The 21551-nt window shown below is 40.1% G+C and overlaps 1 protein-coding gene across 4 annotated transcripts in view; it reads left to right on the top strand.

The window, feature by feature from the left end:
• Positions 1–21551, top strand: part of ralgps2 (Ral GEF with PH domain and SH3 binding motif 2) — a 436511-nt gene that overhangs the window by 244026 nt on the left and 170934 nt on the right. For all 4 annotated transcript variants that reach the window (XM_072573456.1, XM_072573458.1, XM_072573455.1 and 1 more), the window contains one exon: positions 4830–4956. In XM_072573456.1, the coding sequence (XP_072429557.1) occupies positions 4830–4956 (127 nt within the window). The remainder of the gene's footprint in view (positions 1–4829; positions 4957–21551) is intronic.

Below are 21551 nucleotides of genomic sequence, written 5' to 3'. Positions count from 1 at the left end.
TATAAGATCGACGATATTGGCTGAGTCACATGAGTACCTGCCGTGTATGTGGTGGATGGTGTTCCCAAGTGTGATGGTAGTATCCATGTTGATGATCTGACATGTTCTGCAGAGGCTGCCATGGTCAGGTTGTGTGATATTGTGGTTGATTTTGTTCTGATTGTAACGAGGTATTCATCAAGGTATTCATCGTCATTGATCATGTGTTGAAGGCTACGCTGAACATGGTGTATTGTGTTTTCTCCGTCTATTATTTTAGTCACAATGTCATAGAGGATGAATTTCTAGTATATAGGATGGTTTTCTGGACCAATATGTTGAGGAGCCAGCTGGAGAACAGGCTATCTTAGAGTGGGTATCACCCAATAGAAAAAGTTGAGAGACACCCCTTGGGGATGAGTGACCATAATATGATAAAATTTTTCATCAAGCTGGGTACTAAGGTAGGTGATTCTGAGACTGGGGTCCTGAATCTTAATAAGAGATACTATAATGGTATGAGGTGTGAATTGTCTGTGACAGATTGGGAAATGTTACTGAAAGGAATGATAGTAGTTAGGCAATGGCAAATATTCAAAGAGTGAGTGCAAAGATAACTGTGGCCAAATTAGAGTATCTGTGTGAAATGAGATAGTTTTAGATGCAAAAAAAAGCGTACAAATTGGCTAGAAAAAACAACAAGCCTGAGGATTAGACACTGTCTAGAAGTCAGCAAAGGTGGACCAAGGGATCAATTAAATAGGAGAAAGATAGATTGTGAGAATAAGCTTGAAGGGAACACAAAAACTGACACTTAAGGTTTCTATAAGAATGTAAAGAGAGGCAGATTGGTGAAAACTAATGTAGGTCCCTTACAGCCAGCAACGGGGGAAATTTATAATGGGGAAGAAAAAAATGGCTGACGATTTGAATTTATATCTTGCTTTTGTCTTCACGAAGGAGGACACAAATAACATACCAGGAATGATGGGGAAAACAGGATTTAGTGAGAGGGAGAAATTGAAGAAAATCTGTATTATTTGAGAAATAATGTTAGAGAAATTGATGAGACTGAAGGCTGATAAATCCCCAGGCCCTGATAATCTATATGGGCGGCATGGTGGCACAGTAGTTAGCACTGCTGCGTCACAGCGCCATTGACCCGGGTTCAATTCCTGCCTCAGACGATTGACTGTGTGGTGTTTGCACACTCTCCCTGTGTCTGCGTGGGTTTCCTCCGGGTGTTCCGGTTTCCTCCCACAATCCAATGATGTGCAGGTCAGGTGAATTGGCCATGCTAAATTGCCCGTAGTGTTAGGTGTAGGGGAATGGGTCTGGGTGGGTGCGCTTTGGCGGGTCGGTGTGGACTTGTTGAGCTGAAGGGCCTGTTTCCACACTGTAAGTAATCTAATCTAATCCTAGAGGATTTAAGGAAGTGGCTGTAGAAATTGTGGCTGCTTTGGTGGGCAATCTTCCAAGAATTTGAAACAGTTCCTATAGATTGGAGGGTAGCTAATAAAGCTTCACTGTTTTAAAAAGGGAGGTAGAGAGAAGTCAAAGAATTATAGACCAGAGAGCCTAATGTTAGGGAAGATGCCATACTAAGTTATCAAGGATTTTTTAGTAGACCACTTAGAAAACAGTGGCATAGTCAGACACAGCAAGCATGGATTTTCAAAAGCAATTTGCAAATTTACTGGAATTCTTTGAGCGAGTAGAGTTGATTTTGGGAGCGAGTGGATATGGTTTATTGAACTTTCAGAATGCTTTCAGCAAAGTCCCCATAAGAGATTAATGTGTAAAATTAAAGCAAATGGTATTGGGAGTAGTGAATTGAGATGGATAGAGAGTTGGTTAGTAGATGGTGTTGTGGTCTAGGCCAGGCCCCTCAAAATATGTTAAGAAGGTAGCCTAGACCCTAACTTTTTTTTATTTTAAAGGCAGATGTGTAGTGGCTATTCTATGTGTGATACAACTGGTCAAACCACTCTGCTTTAAGCAAAACAGAATGTATTTAAATAATACAGTTAAAGCATAAACAAAATAAAGTGTAATTTAGAATAATTTAACTATTGGAAAATGTAACTGACCCGATGCAGTAACTATTACTAATTAACTGTTCCAATAAAGTAACATCCCTCAAACACACCCCTTGGCAAAAAAGTAAACTCAAACACAGATCCTTACAGGCAGGAGGGAGCAACATCCAAAGAGATTTCAGAAGAAGTCAGAGGAGTTCTTTACTGAAACTTGCATCTCTCCTGGACACTCATATCTTGTGACTGCTACAACTAAAACAAACTCAAAACAACCTGAATTAGGAGAACTGGCCACTCTGCTTCCATTCTTAAACTAGACCCTTCGGTACCTCTGCCTTTACAACCTTTTCTTCAAAAAAAACCAAGGACAAATAACCTTTTTAAAGTGACAACATCATCATAACAGTAAACAAAGAGTAGGAATAAATGAGTCTTTTTCTGAATGGCAAGCAATGATTAGTGGGGTACTGCAGGGATCAGTAGGATCACACAGCAACTCACAATATATGTTGATGATTTAGATGAGGGAACTAAATGTAATATCTCAAAATTTGTCAGATGACACAAAGCTGGGTGGAAGGTTGAGCTGTCAGGATGATGCAGAGATGTTGTACTGTGATTTGAGCAGGCTGAGTGAATCGGCAAATGCAATATCATATAATATGTATAAATGTGAGGTTGTGCGCTTGGTAGCAAAAAAGGAAGGGAGAATATTATTTGAATGGCTGTAAATTGAAATAGTTGAATGTTGAAGAAGACCTGGGTTTCCTTGTGTACCTGTCATGCAAAGTAAGTGTGGAGATGCAGCAAGCAGTAAAGAAGGCAAAGTGTATTTTGGCCCTCAGAGTGAGATAGATTGGCCTTCATAATGAGTGGATTCAAATACAGCAACAAGAATGTCTTGCTACAATTATACAGGACATTGGTGAGGCCATATCTGGAATATTGTATGCAGTTTAGGTCTCCTTTTATGAAGATGGATGTTCTTGCTTTAGAAGGAATGAAGTGAAAGTTTACTGAACTGATTCCTGGGATGGCAATACTGATGTCTTGAGGAGGGATTGAGTCAGTTAGGATTATATTCAGTGGAGTTTATAAGAATGAGGGGGAATCTCGTACAAACATATAAAATTCGAACAGGACTATACAGGTTAGATGTATGGGGAGGCAGTGGCCTAGTGGTATTATCACTAGACTATTAATCCAGAAACTCACCCATGTTCTGGGAACCTGGATTTGAATCTAAGTGGAATTTGAATTGAACTTTTAAAAATCTGGAGCTAAGAACCTACTGATGACCATGAAATCGTTGTCAATTGTCAGAAAAGTCCATCTGGTTTGCTAATGTCCTTCAGGGAAGGAAATCCACCATCCTCACCTGGTCTGGGTTTACTCTCAATTGCCATCCGAAATGGGCTAGCAAGCCATTCAGTTGTGCAATTGCTACAGAGTCTCAAAGAAATGGAACTGGACGGATCACCTGACATTGACCTCAACACCAACAAGAACAATGGCAGAAACAGCCCTGTCAACCCTGCAAAGTCCTCCTTACTAACATCTGGTGGATAGTGCCAAAATTGGGGTAGCTGTCTTACAGACTAGTGGAGCAACAGCCCAATATGTTCATACTCAGGGAATCATACCTTACAGACAATGTCCCAGACACCTTCCATAGATGTGTCATGTCCCACTGGCAGGACAGACCCAGCAGAGTGGTATATAGTTGTGAGGGCATTGCCCTGAGAGTCCTCAACATTGACTCTGGACCCCATGAAGTCTCGTGCTTTCAAGTTAAACAAGGACAAAGAAGCCTCCTGCTGATAACCACGTACTGTCCTCCCTTCACTGATGAACCGGTACTCCTTCATGTTGAATAACACTTAGAGGGAGCACTGAGGATGACAAGGGCTCAAAGTGTACTCTGTGTGGGGGATTTCAACGCCCACCACCAAGAGTAGCTTGGCAGCAGTACTACTGGTCCAGCTGGTTGAGTCCTAAAGGACACTGCTTCTAGACTGGGTTTGCAGTATTTGGTGAAGGAATTAACAAGAGGGAAAACATACTTGACCGTATCTTTATCAATCTGCCAGCTGCAGATGCATCTGTCCATGATGGTGTCAGTAAGAGCGACCACTGTACAGTCCTTCTCAAGCTAAAATCCTGCCTTCACATTGAGAATAACCTCAATGTGTGGTACTATCACCATGCTAAATGGGATGGACTTCAAACAGATCTAACAACTCCAGACTGGGCGTCCATGTGGTGCTATGGGCCATTATCATCAGCAGAATTATACTCTAGCACAATCTGCATACCTCACTCGATCATTACCATCAAGCTAATGTATCAACTGTGGTTCAGTGGGGAGTGCAGGAGGGCATGCCAGGAGCTTCACCAGACATACCTGAAAATAAGGTGTCAACTTGGTGAAGCAACCAAACAGGACTAATGTTCTAACATGTCAAACAGCTTAATTAACAAGTTTAATGCATCATCTGCACTATTGCATCAATTCAGGACTGCACTAACGCGATGCTTAGAACATATGTTGAAGCCCTGAGATTAACCAGAAATTAAGGTTCCATACTCTGTATAAACATGTTTCCTTTAGGCATCAAATTTTAATTGAGGAACAGGCAATTCAATATGATAACAAATTGTTATGTCTGCTAGAGGCATTTCCATTGTGTGCATTCACCAAAAGTCCTTGAAGATCTATTCCTAATATTTCCACTATTTATGTTATTATATACTATTTATCATTGAATGTTATTATACGGTGTCTTATTTTTCCTAATTTTGTTTTCACAGCTTTTGAGCAGGAAAGATAAAACAACATTTGAAAAATTAGAATATCTGGTGTCGAAAGAGGACAATTACAAGAGGCTCAGGGATTATGTTAATAGTTTGAAGATGACTCCATGTATTCCATATTTAGGTAAGGATTGCAGTTTTGAATTTTTAAAGAAGCAGTGGTGCATCCAAGTACTTGTTAGAGGCTTGAACTAGATGATGAGTAGCTAAAGTAGAAGGTAACTGCTAATGATTGACTGTTTAAATGTGTTTACATTTTGAGAACTGTTCTGAAAATATATGTGGAGATTTTGCCAGTGGTAAATGCAGGTATGGTCATTGATCAATTAATTACTTGAGTGAATTGTCAGTCATTGAGTTAAATAATGGTACACAAGCAATCATATGACGATTTCTTATCGATATTTATTTCCAACATTTACTAATATGATTTTTGAATGTAAAAAATGAGAGAGGAACTATTTGTGTGATTTTATCTATTTAAAGGGAATATAAAGTTGCTATTTTCAATACTTGCCAACTTTAGTGGAATGATCCCAACACACATACTTTGTGTAGTGATAGAGCTAGAAAATAAGAGGACCCATCTACTCACTTGAGAGTTATGATACACAGATTGCTGGTTATACAAACCTATTCATCTTATTATGCAAATCTGTGATGAGATTCTCAAAGTTTGTGAGAAGATTTGTAGCTCGGGTGCTCGTTGTTGTGGTTGTGTTCGCCGAGCTGGGAATTTGTGTTGCAGACGTCTCATCCCATGTCTAGGTGACATCCTCAGTGCTTGGGAGCCTCCTGTGAAGCGCTTCTGTGATCTTTCCTCAGGCATTTGTAGTGGTTTGAATCTGCTGCTTCTGGTTGTCAGTTCCAGCTGTCCGCTGCAGTGGTTGGTATATTGGGTCTAGATCTATGTGCTTATTGATTGAATCTGTGGATGAGTGCCATGCCTCTAGGAATTCCCTGGCTGTTCTCTATTTGGCTTGTCCCATAATAGTAGTGTTGTCCCAGTCGAATTCATGTTGCTTGTCATCTGCGTGTGTGGCTACTAAGGATAGCTGGTCGTGTCGTTTCTTGGCTGGTTGGTGTGCCATGAACTAGCCACGAAACGACGTGACCAGCTATCCTTAGTAGCCATACACGCAGATGACAGGCAATATGAATTCGACTGGGACAACACTACTATTATAGGACAAGCCAAACAGAGAACAGCCAGGGAATTCCTAGAGGCATGGCACTCATCCACAGATTCAATCAATAAGCACATCGACCTGGACCCAATATACCGATCACTGCAGCGGACAGCTGGAACTGACAACCGGAAGCGGCAGATTCAAACCACTACAAATGCCAGAGGAACAATCACAGAAGCGCTTCATAGGAGGCTCCCAAGCACTGAGGATGTCACCTAGACAGAGGACGAAATGTCTGCAACACAAATTCCCAGCTCGGCGAACACAACCACAACAATGAGATTGTCAGCATAACCTTGCTAATAATTGAGGTGTGGATTTACAAAAAGTGTATGGGTAGAAGTGACATTTTAAATGGCATTTCAAATTTGGATAGGCCTCTCTATCAACTAGCAAACTGAAATATCTGTTTCTCACTGCTCAGTCACTGAAAGCCACTAAATAAATATACACAATGATGCATAGTATGTTGGGTGTTAATATGTCAGAACTCAGAACTGACTATATTTCACATATAATGTAGAAATGTATAGCAGAGTACAGGCCCTTTGGTCCATTATCTTGTGCCGAGGAGTAATCCTAACCTAAAATAAAATAACCTAACGCTCCCCTCAATTCGCTGCTGTCCATGTGCATGTCCAGCAGTGGCTTAAATGTTCCTAATGACTCTGCTTCCACCACTATCGATGACAATGCATTCCATGTGCTCACAACTCTCTGGGTAAAGAACCTATTTCTATACCTTCCTCCTAACACCTTAAAACTATGTCCTGGGGATAAGTCTCTGGCTATTGACTCTATTCATGCCTCTTACTACCTTGTACACCTCAATCAAATCACCTCTTTTCCTCCTCCTCTCCAGAAAGAAAAGTCTGAGCTCAGTCACCCTCTCCTCGTAAGACAAGCTCTCCAGTCCAGGCAGCATCCTGGTAAACCTTTTTGGCCCCCTCTCCAAAGATTTTCCCATAATAGGGCGACCAGAATTGGACACAATATTCCAAGTGTGATCTCACCAGGGTTTTGTAGAGCTACAGTAAAATCTTGTGGCTCTTAAACCCGATGCCCCTGTTAATGAAAGCCAAAACACCGTATGCTTTCTTAACAACCCTATCCATTTGGGTGGCAACTTTGAGGGGTCTATGCACTTGAACACACTGTTCCTTCACACTGCCAAGAATCCTGTCTTTAATCCTATATTCAGCATTCAAGTTTGACCTTTAACAATGCATCACTTTGCATTTATCCAGGTTGAACTCCATGTACCATTTCTCAGCCCAGCTCTGCATACTGTCTCTGCATACAGCTCTGCATGTCGCACTGCAGCTGACAATAGCCCTTGATACTATCAATGGTACCTCCAACCCTTGTGTCATCTGCAAATTTACTAACCCACCCCTCAATTTCCTCATCCAAGTCATTGATAAAAACTACAAAGAGCAGAGACCCAAGAACAGAGCCCTGCGGGACACCACTCACCACTGACCTCCAGGCTGAATATTTTCCATCTACCTTCTGTCTGCCAACCAATTCTGAATCCAAGCTAAATTTCTCTGTATTCCATACCTCCTGACTTTATGAATGAGTCTACTGTGGGGAACCTTATCAAATGCCTTGCTGAAGTCCACGTACACCACATGCACTGCTCGACCTTTGTTGACCTGTCTCGTCACCTCCTCAAAGAACTCAATAAGATTTGTGAGGCATGATCTTCCCCTCACAAAGCCATGCTGACTGCCTTTGATCACGCTATGCTTTTCCAAATAGCCATAAATCCTATCCCTCAGAACTGTTTCCAAAACCTTGCTGACCACAGATGTCAAACTGACTGGCCTGTAATTGCCAGGGATTTCCCTATTCTCCTATTCCCCTTTTCCCCTTGTTGAAAAAAGGAACAACATTTGCCTCTCTCCAATCCACCAGTACAACTCCCATGGAGAGTGAGGAAGTAAAGATCTTTGCCAGCAGCTTAGCATCCTCCTTTTTCGCTTCCCAGAGCAATCTCAGATAAATTTGGTCTGGCCCTGGGGACTAACCAACTTTAATGTTTGCCAAAATTTCCTGCACATCAACTTCCTCAATCTCAAGCCTGTTTCCCTGCTCCTCAAAGTTCTCGTTCCCAACAAGGTCCCTTCCCTTAGTGAAAACCAAAGCAAAAAACTGATTTAGGGTGCCCCTATCTGCTCAGACTCCACGCACAAGTCCCCTACACTATCCCTGATTGGCCCTACCTTCTCCCTGATCATTCTCTTATTTCTCACATATGAGTAAAATGCTTTTGGGTTCTCCCTAATCCTTCCTGCTAAGCCTTTTTTGTGTCCCCTCCTGGCGCTCCTCTTGAGCTTCTTCCTAGCAAGTCTGTAATCCTCTAAAGCTGTGCTAGACCTTTGCTTTCTCCACCTTACGTAAACTGTCTGCTTCCTTTTGACAAGAAGCGCCTCTGTTCTCGTCATCCAATCTTACCCCTTCTTGCCTGTCTTAGAGGAACAAATTTATGCATCACTCGCAACAACTGTTCCTTAAACAGTCTCTACATGTCTGTTCTGCCCTTTCTGTAGAACAATTGCTTCCAATCTATACTTCCCAACTCCTGTCTGATAGTGTCATACTTTCCTTTTCCCCAATTAAATATTTTCCAATGGAACTGCTCCTTTCCCTCTCCATGGCTATGGTAAATGTGAGGCATTTTAACATAAAATATTAAAAGATATATTTGGTATTATTTAATGCTGTAGCTACGAGCTTGTAATGGGTATCAATTTTTTTTCAGACCTTGAAAACATAAGGCATCTGCTTTGAGTGAAAGAGGACTAACTTCCTAATTTTTTGGGAGAATTTCTTTCTGGCCCTTATTAAGATAGCTTCAGTTACGCACTGAAACTGTATGCTGTTAGTCATTCTCTTAACTGTCTTTGTTTTATTATAATTTGGGAAAATGAAGGAGTAGTTGCTTAGCTTGCATGCAAAGTGACATTTCTAAGGTAAATGAGTTTTCTCTCTCTCTTTACGTACATTAATGTGTCAGCATTGATGTCAAGATTCTCTGGGAATAATTAATGTCCATTATTTCCCTGTCAGTGTCCTTTTTCAGTTTCCCCACCAGACATCCGTTTGGATTAAGTCTAAAAGTGTCAAATATGGTTTGAGAATTTCCTATTAGGCGACTTGAAGTTGTTGACCCTACTATTGTAAACTGTTTTCAGCAATATTTAAATTTGAAGGGTGAAGCAATTCACAGCACAAGTTAATAAAATAGATTATTCAATTATCTCCTTGGAGTTCTCCTCCATGATTGGAAACCTGTAGAAATTCACGAGTTTTGTTTTCGTATGTAAAAGTGTTTTGGCAAGTAGTAAAAGCATTTCATGTGTTGTAAAGAACTTGTGCTGTATAAAACTTTCAAAAGGTTTTAAAATTTTCAAGGGAACACATTACATTGCTTGCAATAAACAAGTGAAATCTGTGGAAGTTGCATTTGCTTCTATTTAATCTTGCTTAATGAGTATCATAGTTTGTAGCTTTATTTGTTAAATGTATTTGAGTGCGACTTCATTATCAATTGAGTTTGAGTGTTTCTATTGCATACCATTTGTGGTCTATACTTCAGCAAAATTGATGATTGCATGCGTTGCAGCATGCTATGTCGAATTATCATGTGTAAGAATATTCTTTGCCATCTCCACTCTCTTTAGGGAGTAATGATTGCATTAATTCAATTTCGACAGGTGAAACTAGGGCTTACTTATAACACTTTCTGTCCATTCACATTGCCTAAACATCTCAACTCTAAAGACAAATATTTATAAAATTCATGTTTTTTTTACACTGGTGTTTTCTCTTACTTATTGCTGTTGTATGTGAAACCTTGAGGATGCTGGATTGCATAGAATTATTTAGAATTTGTACTACAAAGAAAGCCATTTGACCTAATGCTGGTACTTATGTTTCACACATTTCCCCCTACCCTACCTCATCTCATCTATCATCATTTGTTTCGACTGATCATCATTTGTTTCTATTGCTTCTTCCCTCGTGCACTTATCTAACTTCTACCTGAATTAGATTGGGAACATCTCAATAGTTCGCTAAATAAAGAAATATGGATTTTCATTCCCATGATCCAACTTTTCTTTAAATTGTATAGGAGTGCAGTGGCCCAGATGTTCCCCAGAGAAAGTGCTCAGTTAGGCCCCCTTAATTCACTGCTTGTATATGGCTTTGCAAAACAATTCAAAGATCCCATATGGTTAAGCAGATTAACAAATTTACCATGTAAGAGCATACATTTCCTCAGAGATAGTCATGTGTATCTCCTCTGTCAACGGGTTGAAGGCAATGCATAGTGTATAAACATAATCTGCCATTTTCATGTAAATTTCCTGTATATGGAAACTGGACACATACATTGTAGCATGAAGGAAAGTTTGAGTTGAATATTTTTATTCTACTGCCCATTTCTCAATGACTAGTGTAAACATTTAGCCAGTTATCAAATAAACTTAAAAGTATATGTTTCGGACTTTGGACTGTTAGGCGTTTATTCAAATTCTGCTGTCCACAGGGTGACCAACATAACATACAAGTTGAGATTGAAAAATTGCTGCTTTTATTAGCGTAAGTTCATTGAAAAATTCTTACCAAGATTGAATTCAACGGCAAGAATGAGTGTCTATAAAAAGTCACTTGTCTTTCCACTTATGCTATTGTCAGATATAAATATAGTCCATATTCAGACTGAGGGCCTGACCAAGACAGCAGGGCAAAGAGGATTGAAGCTCTCCCAAGGAAACTTGCGCACTGTGCTTGGATTTGCAATCACTTGATCTTTGACACATGCTTAGACTTGTGAATGCAGGATGTGACCACACATTGGCTGTTGAATGCACAGTACACAGATGACTTACCTTTGTTCAATTCCTATGTTTTGTGCATAATAAGTCTATAATACAAAAAGTGTTGTGCTGATCTGATTTAGATGTTTTACAGGTGGATCTGCAAATAAAATTGCTTGCCTGTTTGTTTATTAATCTAAACATATTCTATTTCAGCCAGATTACTTATCTACTGCCTGAAATTTGAAACATTTGTTCGTTTACTGTTAATATTACCGAAAAATGCACATGCTGGAATTTAAACAAAGCACAACATACTAGAAGTATTCTGCTGATGAAGCAACATCTGTAGAATGAGAAACATTAAGGTTAGCCTAACCCTGACTTTACAGGTTGATGTTGCATCAAAAAGATTGAACTCTGATTGACCTCAATTTAGAACAAAGTTCAAAAGCAAAAAAAAAATGGTCCGGCAGTTTTCCAAGACAGGCAAAAGCTGCAAAGAAAATTTGTTTCAAATGTTTTTCTCTTTTTGTGCATTTGAGGTTTTTCTCCCCCTTGTATTCTTGGAAAAATGTACAAACACATGCTGACTTGGAAATTATGTTTCAACAGCTTTCTCAGGATTTTGAATTAAATTTCACTGTTGTCTCACTTTCTGGACATTTCAGTTTCCCGCAGATGGCTGATTATTATACCATGCAAAGGCAACTGAATAATGACTTCATGAAGAAGTAATTAGGGCTACTTGTATTCCAGGCTGTACCACCAATATTCAGACAAACACACAATCCCACTAGAGTATCAATAAAGAAAGCTATTAATCATCAGTTAGACTGAAAGCCTGGAGGTCTATATAAACTTGGATACTGGCCAAACTTATACACAGGCCAGCTCAGAGAAAAAGAAGCAGCCAGTGGTAAGAATGATAAGGAGATCCAAGAACTGATAAGCAAGAAAGAATGGCATTTCTGAGTGTAAAACCGCAAATGTGCTTAAAAAAGGCGGGTCTACAGGCAACTGAAGGCCCGCGGTCCAACAATGAGCCCGTGGTATAAAGAACAGGTGGTGGGTGGGAAAGGGTCTAGAGGAGGGCAACCATAATGTTCAGGGTTTCTTCTGTGCTATCAAGACCACTTACTGATCAAATACCCAAGGTGCCACCCCATTGCTGGCCAAGGACAGAGTGACTCTTATTAAAGACAAAGAAGCCATCAAACAACACTGGGGGGAGCACTTAAGAAGCCATCTCAACCAGGGCTCTGTTCTCGATTTGAGCGTCCTTAACCGCATCCCACAGTACATTATCTGCTATGAGCTCAACAACATCCCAGCCATGCATGAAGTAGAGAAGGTAGTCCACCAGCTTAAGAACAATAGAGCTGCTGGAGCAGATGACATTGAGACATTGAAGTCTGGGGGCACAGAGCTCTTGCTGCAGATACATGCCCTTATCTGCCTTATCTAGAAGAGGAGAGCAATCTGGTAGAGCTCAGAGATGCCGCATAAGGAAACGTATGGTAAATATTGAAGGCTGAAAACAGAGAGTGCCCGAGAAGGGTAAAGAAGTGGCATGGGGTTAGGAGAGGAAGAGGGTTCATGAAAAAACATTGATTGGTAACATGAAGGAATATCCAAAAGTGTTTCGTAAGTTTATTAGGAGCAAGAACCAGGTAAAGAATAAGACCTGTTTGGCACCAAATTGGCAATCTGCAGAACCACAAGACAAGGTTAACTGAGTACTTTGTCTTTCTCTCGTGAATACAGATGCAATGTACATATAGTAATTGGGGAGGAAGATTGTGATATACTTGACTGAATTAGTATTGTGACAGAGAAGGTAATATCAGTTTCAGCAGGCTTGAAAGTGGACAAATCCACAGGCCCACTTCATAAAATCATTAGAATCATGAAAGTGTGGAAACAGGTCATTTGGCCCAACAAGTCCATACCAACCTCTGAGTATCCCACCCAGACCCATTCCCCTACCCTATTACTTTACACTTTCCCCTGACTAATGCATCTGACCTACACATCCCTGAACACTATGGGCAATTTAGCATGGCTAATTCACCTAATCTGCGCATCTTTGGACTGAGAGGAGAAAACCGGAGCACCTGTCGGAAAATCGCGCAGACACAGGCAGAATGCGCGAACTCCACACAGAAAATCGCCCCGAGGCTGGAATCTAATCCAGATCTCTGGTGCTATGAGGCAGCAGTGCTAACCACTGAGTCACTGTGCTGCACTTGAGATGTATCTTCAGGCTGCTGTAGGAGGCAAGGGTGGAGAATGCAGAGGCTCTGACATTAATTTTCAAATCCTTTTTGGCCACAAGAGATGTGCCAGAGGACTAGAAGACAGCTAATGTGGTACCATTATTCAAGAAGGGTGGTTAGGATAAACCAGGAAATTTTAAGCTATTGAGTCTGACATCCATGGTAGGGAAACGTAGAAAATGTTCTGATGGATATAATTAATCTCTACTTGGAGAGAGAATGATTTTGAAGGTTAGTAAGCAAGTCTTTGAAAATGGGGGATCACGTCTGATTAATTTGATTGAGCTTTTTTTGAGGAAGTGACTAGGTGTATAGTTGAGGGTAGTGCAGTCAATGTAGTTTGCATGGACTTCAGTAAGGCGCCTGACTATTATAGAAGACTGTTAACAGCATTGGGTTCCAGGTAAAAATTGAGTGCAGAATTTACTTAATGATAGGAAATAGAAAGCAATGGCCAAAGATTGTTTTTCTGACTGGAAGCCTGTGTCTAGTGGCATACCTCCGGGTTCGGTGTTTAGTCCCTTGTTGCCTATGTATTTTTAAAAATTCTTTCTTTGTTCACTCATGGGACATGTGCTTCACTGGCTGGAACTGCATTTATTGCTCATCCCTAATTGCACTTGAGAAGGTGGCATCAAGTTACTAATTTGAACCACTGCAACCCATGTGATGTATGTAGACTCACAATACTATTAAGGGAAGGAATTCCAGGACTTTTACTCAGTAACACTGAAGAAACTGATATATTTCCAAGTCAGGATAGTGAGTGGCTTGGAGGAGAACTTGCAGGCAGTGGTGTTCCCATGTATTTGCTGCCGTTGATCTTTTGTATGGTAGTGGTCATGGATTTGGAAAGTGTTGTCTGAAGTGCTAAATGTCTCCATTGCATTTTGTAAATGGTGCACACTGCAGCAGAAGAGGATGAAGTAGATGTTAATGGAGGATTTAGTGTTAATTAAGTGGGCTGCTTTGTCCTGATGGTTTCAAGCTGCACTCATCCAAGCAAGTGGGGAATGTTCCATCACATTCCTGACTTGTGCCTTGTTGATAGTGGAAAGGCTTTGGAGAGTCTGGACATTAGTTACTCACTGCAAGATTCTTAGCCTCTAATTTGCTCTGTAGTCGAAGTACTTATATAACTCGGAGAAAGTGAGGACTGCAGTTGCTGGAGATAAGAGTGAAAAGTATGGCATTGGAAAAGCACAGCAGGTCAGGCAGCATCCGAGGAGTTAGAAGAGTTGATGTTTCGAGCATAAGTCCTTCTTCAGGAATGTCAGTGATTCGTGATGAAGGCTTATGCCCAAAATGTCAACTCTCCTACTCCTCGGATGCTGCCTGACCTGCTGTGCTTTTCCAATGCCACCTTTTTGTTGTCACTGGAGCTGTGAACAATTGATCCAGTCACAGCAGGGGCTATGAGGAGGAACAAATTTAAGAGGAACAAATTGATCAGCAAACCCATAGCCAGCTGTAATGACTGTCAAACAGTGTCTACAATAATAGATAGCTGAAGGTCCCCTCGGCTTAGGGAGGAGGTATAGGAGGCCGAGAGTCTAACAACCTCAATGCAGTTTCCTCAAGATGAGTGAAGCCTATTGCCACTGAAGTGGTTGTCTTAAGATGCTATCACAGATCTGTCATCTTTCTGACCAGACTTGATACCTGAAGGAATGGGTGGCCATCTTATCTTGGTGGCTGTCAAAGTGATAGCTGTGGTAAAATTGTATGTAACTGGCTGCTTCTGAGAATCCTGGAGAGCTGTGTGAAATCTGTCAATCCTCAGATCACAAATATATAAAGGTGTTAGCAATGCAGTTTGTGACAGATCACACTGTATTCTCTTGTTTCCTGTGATGAGGCCAGCACTGCAGCCCAGGCTTTAGGCTTTCTACACCTAGTTGGTTTCCCTTCAGTGCTATAAACCATAATGATGAGAATGACATAAATGCGGCAAACTTTGTCAATAGAAAAGAATTCTGTTTCATCAATTTACAAATAATCTGTGATCATTTGTTACATGCCGTAGGAGACTGGGTCATGTATTCTGGAAGCTGGTATGATGCCTACGTCATTGAGAACTTTCATGTTCCTGCTTTGTTTTAAGGGCCTGATGTTTACCATTGCTGATGAGTCACTCATGCAACCTTCTGACTGAAGTTGAACCGAGGTACAATTCAACATCCGCCAAGACCATCATTGAGCAGACGATGTTCCTTAATATCAGCTTCTTGGCTGGTGACGGGGTCTTGCTATACAGTCCAGGCAAACTTTTCCTGTCTAGTTAAAAGTAAAGTTTTCAACTGTTTGAAGGCTTTCCAACATGTCACTCTCTTGCATTGAATAATAGCAAGATGTTAGGCTGCGTGGAAGTTCGGAAAAAGAATAGTATCCCTTAGACAGGGTTCGAACAGCCTGTGTAGCTTCATTCTTGTAGTTGCATTTAGATTGACAGTTGTTCAGACTGGTGATCATGTAATACAAACAATACATTTATGAATCTGAGTTTTATTTGAATGCCCTCAGAAGGTATTCTACTCTATTTCCTTCTCACTGTGTGTTCTGAATGGCATTGATTGACCTTGTACATGGCTGGACTTTGGCTAAGGTGTGGTTACAGAAATCCTGAAAGATCGTGGCAGTGTTATATCCTTCAGTTGCTTGTACTACGGTGCCTAGAGATACGTGCTTAAGTTCTCTAAGGAGACCAGCAGGGAATTATGTGAAAGATCTTGCCTGAGCTGACAGACGGAAATCCTCCGTAAAGCTCTTCAAAATTGAGAGCCAGTTTTTGTAAACTTCAGCTCATTGTGTTTGGCTTCAAAGTGAAAAGACTGTATGGTACCTGTGCATATAAGAACAGTCATCAGCAGAAAGCGAGGGAATTGCTTTTGATGCTATCCCCTGAGACAAACATGGCCCATTATAACACATGACCTTCTCCCATTCTGATCTGTCAGCCTGTCTGAAGGAATCCTACAGGTTTTTTTCCTTTTACTTATTACAGTATACCTGGTTCAGTTGTCTTCCACACCACAGCATGTACACTTAAGTATTAGTGATACCTATATCTTAAGAATGAATGTTTTTAAATATTTTGAATTATTACAGGCAATTTATACTTGGGATTTTGGATGACGATCATGGAAAGCAAGAGCAGAAAAGAACTATTTTGTCGAAATGGTCAGAATAAGTCTAAAGAATATTCTAGTATTTCTCAATTCATTCTCGGGACTTCGGTATTGTTAGCATTTATTGCCCATCATAATTGTTCCTGATTTGGTTCACTGCAGTTTCTGTGAAGTTGTACTGTTTGATTAGAAGTGCAAGAATTTTGAAACAACAATGGTGTAGGAAATGCTACATATTTCCAAGTTAAGATGATGTGTATCATGAAAGGGACTTGGAGATGTTGTACCCACAAGTGCTTGCTTCACAGTGGTAGAAACAAGAAGCTCAGGCAAGGTGCTGCTGTGCTTCTTATAGACAGTGCATGAATTTGCAGAAAATTACCTCCAGTTATATGAGACGTACTGCATGGCATGATTTGGAGATTGTGCAGAAGTAAAAAGACAGTGCAAGAATTTTAGAGTAGCAAGCAAAACCCATGGGGTGCCTAAGGATCAGCGCTTGAGCCTCAACTGTTAACCGCGAATGTCATGGAGGCACTGAAAGTAGAGTATCTAAGTGAGGTGATGATAAAAATCTGGATGGGAAATTACATTGCAAGATGTAGATAGAAAAGCTAGAGAGGGATTTTGATTGAATAGTTACATGTTATTTAATAATGTGGCAGAGTTTACTGTGGGTATTTAATGGACTGATCACCTTTTGTTGAATTAGACAACAAAAGACTTTAAGAGATTTTAAATATTTTTGTTGTAAATCTACAGTTTAGCGCAAATGACAATTTTCACCTTTACCTTCTAGACCTTTACCAGCACTCATTGAGGAAGAACATAGCTCTTGTTTCACATCAGCCTATTTGGATGTGTTATGACACATATCCATAACAGATGATACTTGAACCTTATGGCACAGAAGTAGGGACTACTAATTACCTAATTAACAATGAGCAGCCAACAAACATTACCCATAGCAGCTGTGCAGAACTCATCTTTATTTTAATCAATCTGTTCTGATGTATTATCAATTGCCTCTGGGGAGGTGGGGCTTGACCCAAGGTGTTCTGGCCCAAGAACTCCGTTCTATTGTAGCTTTTCTATTAACCTATGACACAGCTCTGGACAAGGTGGCTCTTGAGCATGGTCCGAGTAGCTCCAAGGTAAGGACATTCCTACTGTGATGATTATGACGAGGTCAGCCAGCTGGACGTCATAGGATTTGAGTTCCCTGATTGGGGATTAATCTAGTCCCATCAGGGTGCCTAGGCTGACAAAAAAAAAGGGACTGTCAGAGATACTGTTACTGAGATCTGACTCTGAATGGGCAGTACTAAAGCCAAGGACAGTTCATGTGTGAATAAAGAGTGACTTGTATTAACTCATTGGTGGCCCAATGGAGAGGAACACCCAATAGCATATGCATTCAGGACTTTGGCTAATGCAGAGCATAAATATGCTCCAATAGAGAAAGAAGGATTGGCAGTCATATTTGGAGTCAGGAAGTTCCACCAATCCCCTTTTGGATGAAAATTTGTGATAATCATGGACCACAAACTCCCACTTGGCCTACTTAAAGGGGACAAGGCAGTGCTTCCCATAGCTTTTGGCCTAATTCATTGGTGGGCTATTACTAAGTGCTTATGATTACAAGTTAGAACACCTTCCAATGGACTGAGTAGTGGAAGCAGATGCATAGAGCCACCTTCCATTCACAGTTTATAGCGATTTTGTTTCCCCTAATTGAAGAGTTTTAAATTTTCTGGACATGGTCCCAAACACAGCTGACAATATCAGACTTTGGCTGCAGAGAGATCCATTAATTTCTCTGTTGAAACAACTGGTTGTGATGAAAGCCAAAGGTCCATCACAAGTAGAATTGTAACCTTTTTGGATCTGGTGAGATAGATCAGTAGTGGACAGCATAGTAAACAATAGCACATTATCTGTGACCAACACTTCCAGACTCCATGTGTTGCAAAAGATGCATGCAGTTTTTCTATCATCGTCCTAGTGTTCGATGAATGGACCCTATGCACATCCAGCCACTTTGAGTGTGTGTCTACAATTGGGGTTGTTAATCTGGTCCAATCAGGGAGCCCTGGCTGACATAAAAAGAGGAGTGTCAGAAATGCTGACTCTGAATGAGACAGTACTAAAGTCAAAGACTATTCATGTGTAAATAAAGGGTGACATGGTGACGGGATACAGGCCTCTTTGGAATTATTTCAGCCACTGCACAAGAGCCATGAGCTCAACTCTTGAATGCAAAGTGCAATGGTCTGTTTTGGTTAGTCCTTAAGAGGGACCTGCATTTCTAACACTGTCATGGGGAAGTATTGAATTATCCACTTTGATAGGAATAGAAAAGTAGATTTTCATTCCAAGTAGGGGACCTAGTAAGTCTTGACATTGGGAGTGTATGAGTATCCTATGCACAAATCACAGAAATCTAAAGTGCACATGCCTGCATAAATGCAGCTGCAACAGCACTTTATGAAACTTAAATATTTACTACCTCCACCTGCACTGTTGCAGCAGTGTGTACCCTTTGCAGGATCCACTACAGCAATTAACCAAAGCTGTTTCAGCAGTAACTTCGAAACTGAGATGTCAGTCACATGGAAGAAAGAGGACAGTAGGCACAATGGAAATACTACCTCATGCAAGTTTCCCGTCACCAGCTCCTGCAAATTTCTCTCCAAGTTGTACAAAATGCTGACCTCGAAATATATTAAAGTTCTTGCACTGTAAGTAGGCCAAGATCCTGCTTCTCATTCCCAACCAGCACTATGGATGTACTGACAAGTTGAAGAAGGGAGCTCACCACCACCTTAAGTAATGAAGGTTGAGTAACAATGCTGACTGTGAATAATGATGCCACTCCCATGAAAGAATTAGGAAGGCAAGAGTACTTTGGCATTTATCACTAGGAATTTGCAGTATAAAAGTAAGAACATTATGCTGGAATTGTACAAATAGCATACTAGAGAGAAGAAACTTGCCTTATGCAGGTGCAACAAAGCTTTACTAGATGAATCCCTGGAATGAGGATTGCTTTGTGAGGAGTGATTGAGTTGAATGACTGAATATTCCATGGAGTTTCTGAACGTTTGACAGAGCAAATATTGGAAGGCAAATATTGAAATCCCTTCATTTAGAAGGCTGTGAACCTTTGGATTCCCTAGACAACTGTAGATGCATGGCCTATGAGTATATTCAGGTCTCAGCACCATGGATCTTTGGTCTAAAGAAATCGAATGTTATGGATTTGCGTGTGGGAAGTTGGTCTTGAAGTTGAACCATTGAATAGTGACGCAAACTAAAGGAACCACAATGACCTTCTCTTGTCTATTACTTTGCTCCTGTTTTTGTTTATTTACACTGAAATCATGTTGCACAGCTGGAAGGAATGAATGGTGGTTGATAAAGCAGGCTTCTTTGACTTGAATAGTCAAAGTTGTTAGAGCTGCACTGAACCTTGAAAATAAAGCATGTTCCATTATATACCTCACATGTAATAGGTGGGAAGTCAAGAGTTGAATTACTCACCACAGAATCCTCAGCCACTCCTCTGAGCCACAATCTCTGTTAAAAACCTCACTCAGACCTGTTGACCATGAAAGGTCCAGAATCTAGCACAATCCCACATATGGAATGGTGATGGCAGGTAGTTGGCAACTTGTATCTTTAGCAAGTATTGAGAAAACATTTGCACTCATTCAAACTCTTCGCCATCAGGGAAGCTGGCAATAATATTACCTGATGGCAGTGTAATCAGCCATCCATTTTACTACTTCAGATTTTTCTCTGCATTATAGCATGGATTTGGCTTGTAATGTGCATATTTCTTTTATTGTCTGCCATGAATTGGAGGTGACAATAATTTATTGAGGATAAAAATGCCTTTTACCAAGTGAAGATTAATAAAAAATACAATTATCACAAAGTGCATTTTGTTTTAAAAGCATTTGGTATATGAAGCCTGTTTAGAATATAATGTGCATGAATATATTGTTAGCTATTGGAAACCAAATTATTGTTAGGGAAAAGCATCGGAGGTGAGAGCAAAACAGGCCAATTTTCCCCCTCAATTTTGCACAGCTGTTCATCTAGAAAATGACTGATTTTCTACCTCAGTGTCACAAAGTATATTTTGTTTTCAATAGTTTTACAAAGTAAAGGAGTTATTTGAACACTGAATATAAAGGGAGTGTGATGATGTAATCTTCCATTTTAGCAGGAGTTAAGGCCCTTGTGCAAATTGAATCACTGACAAATCATAATTAGAAATAAATGTTTGTCAATTTAAAAAAAAATTCTGTTCTATGAACAACACTTTGTTAGAATTAAATAAGAGAAAATTCTAGACCTATTTCCATGTTTCAGCATAAAACCTGTTTGCTTGGCTTTGATTTTGAGTGCAGCACCTAAGCACTAAATTTTAAGTCTGTTGCTGTTGAAATTCTGTTGTCAAGTTCAAAATGTAATCCTGTTTCTGCCCTTACATGTACAGTTTATGTCTCTATTACATGAAGGTGAGACCACTTCCATTGTAATGCTTGAAAAAGACTAAACTTGTTTGGCTTCAAATGGTAACCAATAATATTATATAGAATTTACAACACAAAAGAGGCTATTCAGTACATACATACCTTTGTTTTGCACAAACCTCCTTCTGCTTAATATTATTAGCATATCCTTTTATTAACTCATTTGCATCCATAAACGTGTGATGTTCACTTCAACTCCTTCCAGTATCTAGTTCCACATGTCACCTAGTCTGTAGGTGAAGAGCCTTCTCCTGAGTTCCTAATGGATTTATCAATAATTATCTTACAGTTATGACACCTAGTTTTGGATTCCACTACAAGTATAAATATTACCTTTTCACTTTTGGACAATTTAGTCAGTTGCAGTCAGATAATCAGATATGGCTACACGTGCGTTAAATGGTCACTTAACATTGAATTGTATGCATCAACACAGATGGGTGTGACAAGGAGCTAATATGTAAGAAGGTTATTTTACTGAACTAATGTTATCAGAGCGCAAGTAAATCCTACAAACAATAACACGTTACTATTAGTCTATAGTTACTATAGTTGAAAATTAATGAGACATTAATTTAGACATCAATAATATATCGGGTATGTTCAACAGGTTATTTTGTATTTCATCTTCCTGTAAATGGAACAGGCAAATATCTGTGGCCTGCAATAATACATTGCTTTTGTAATGTTTAGAACATATTTACTCTAAGCTGATATGTGTACTGATATAGACAACAGTTGTTCGTTCA

The sequence above is a fragment of the Chiloscyllium punctatum genome, chromosome 7 (assembly GCF_047496795.1).
Source record: "Chiloscyllium punctatum isolate Juve2018m chromosome 7, sChiPun1.3, whole genome shotgun sequence".
Lineage (NCBI taxonomy): Eukaryota > Metazoa > Chordata > Chondrichthyes > Orectolobiformes > Hemiscylliidae > Chiloscyllium > Chiloscyllium punctatum.
The sequence above is the reverse complement of the archived record's forward strand: the minus strand, read 5'-3'. Positions and strand labels throughout refer to the sequence as shown.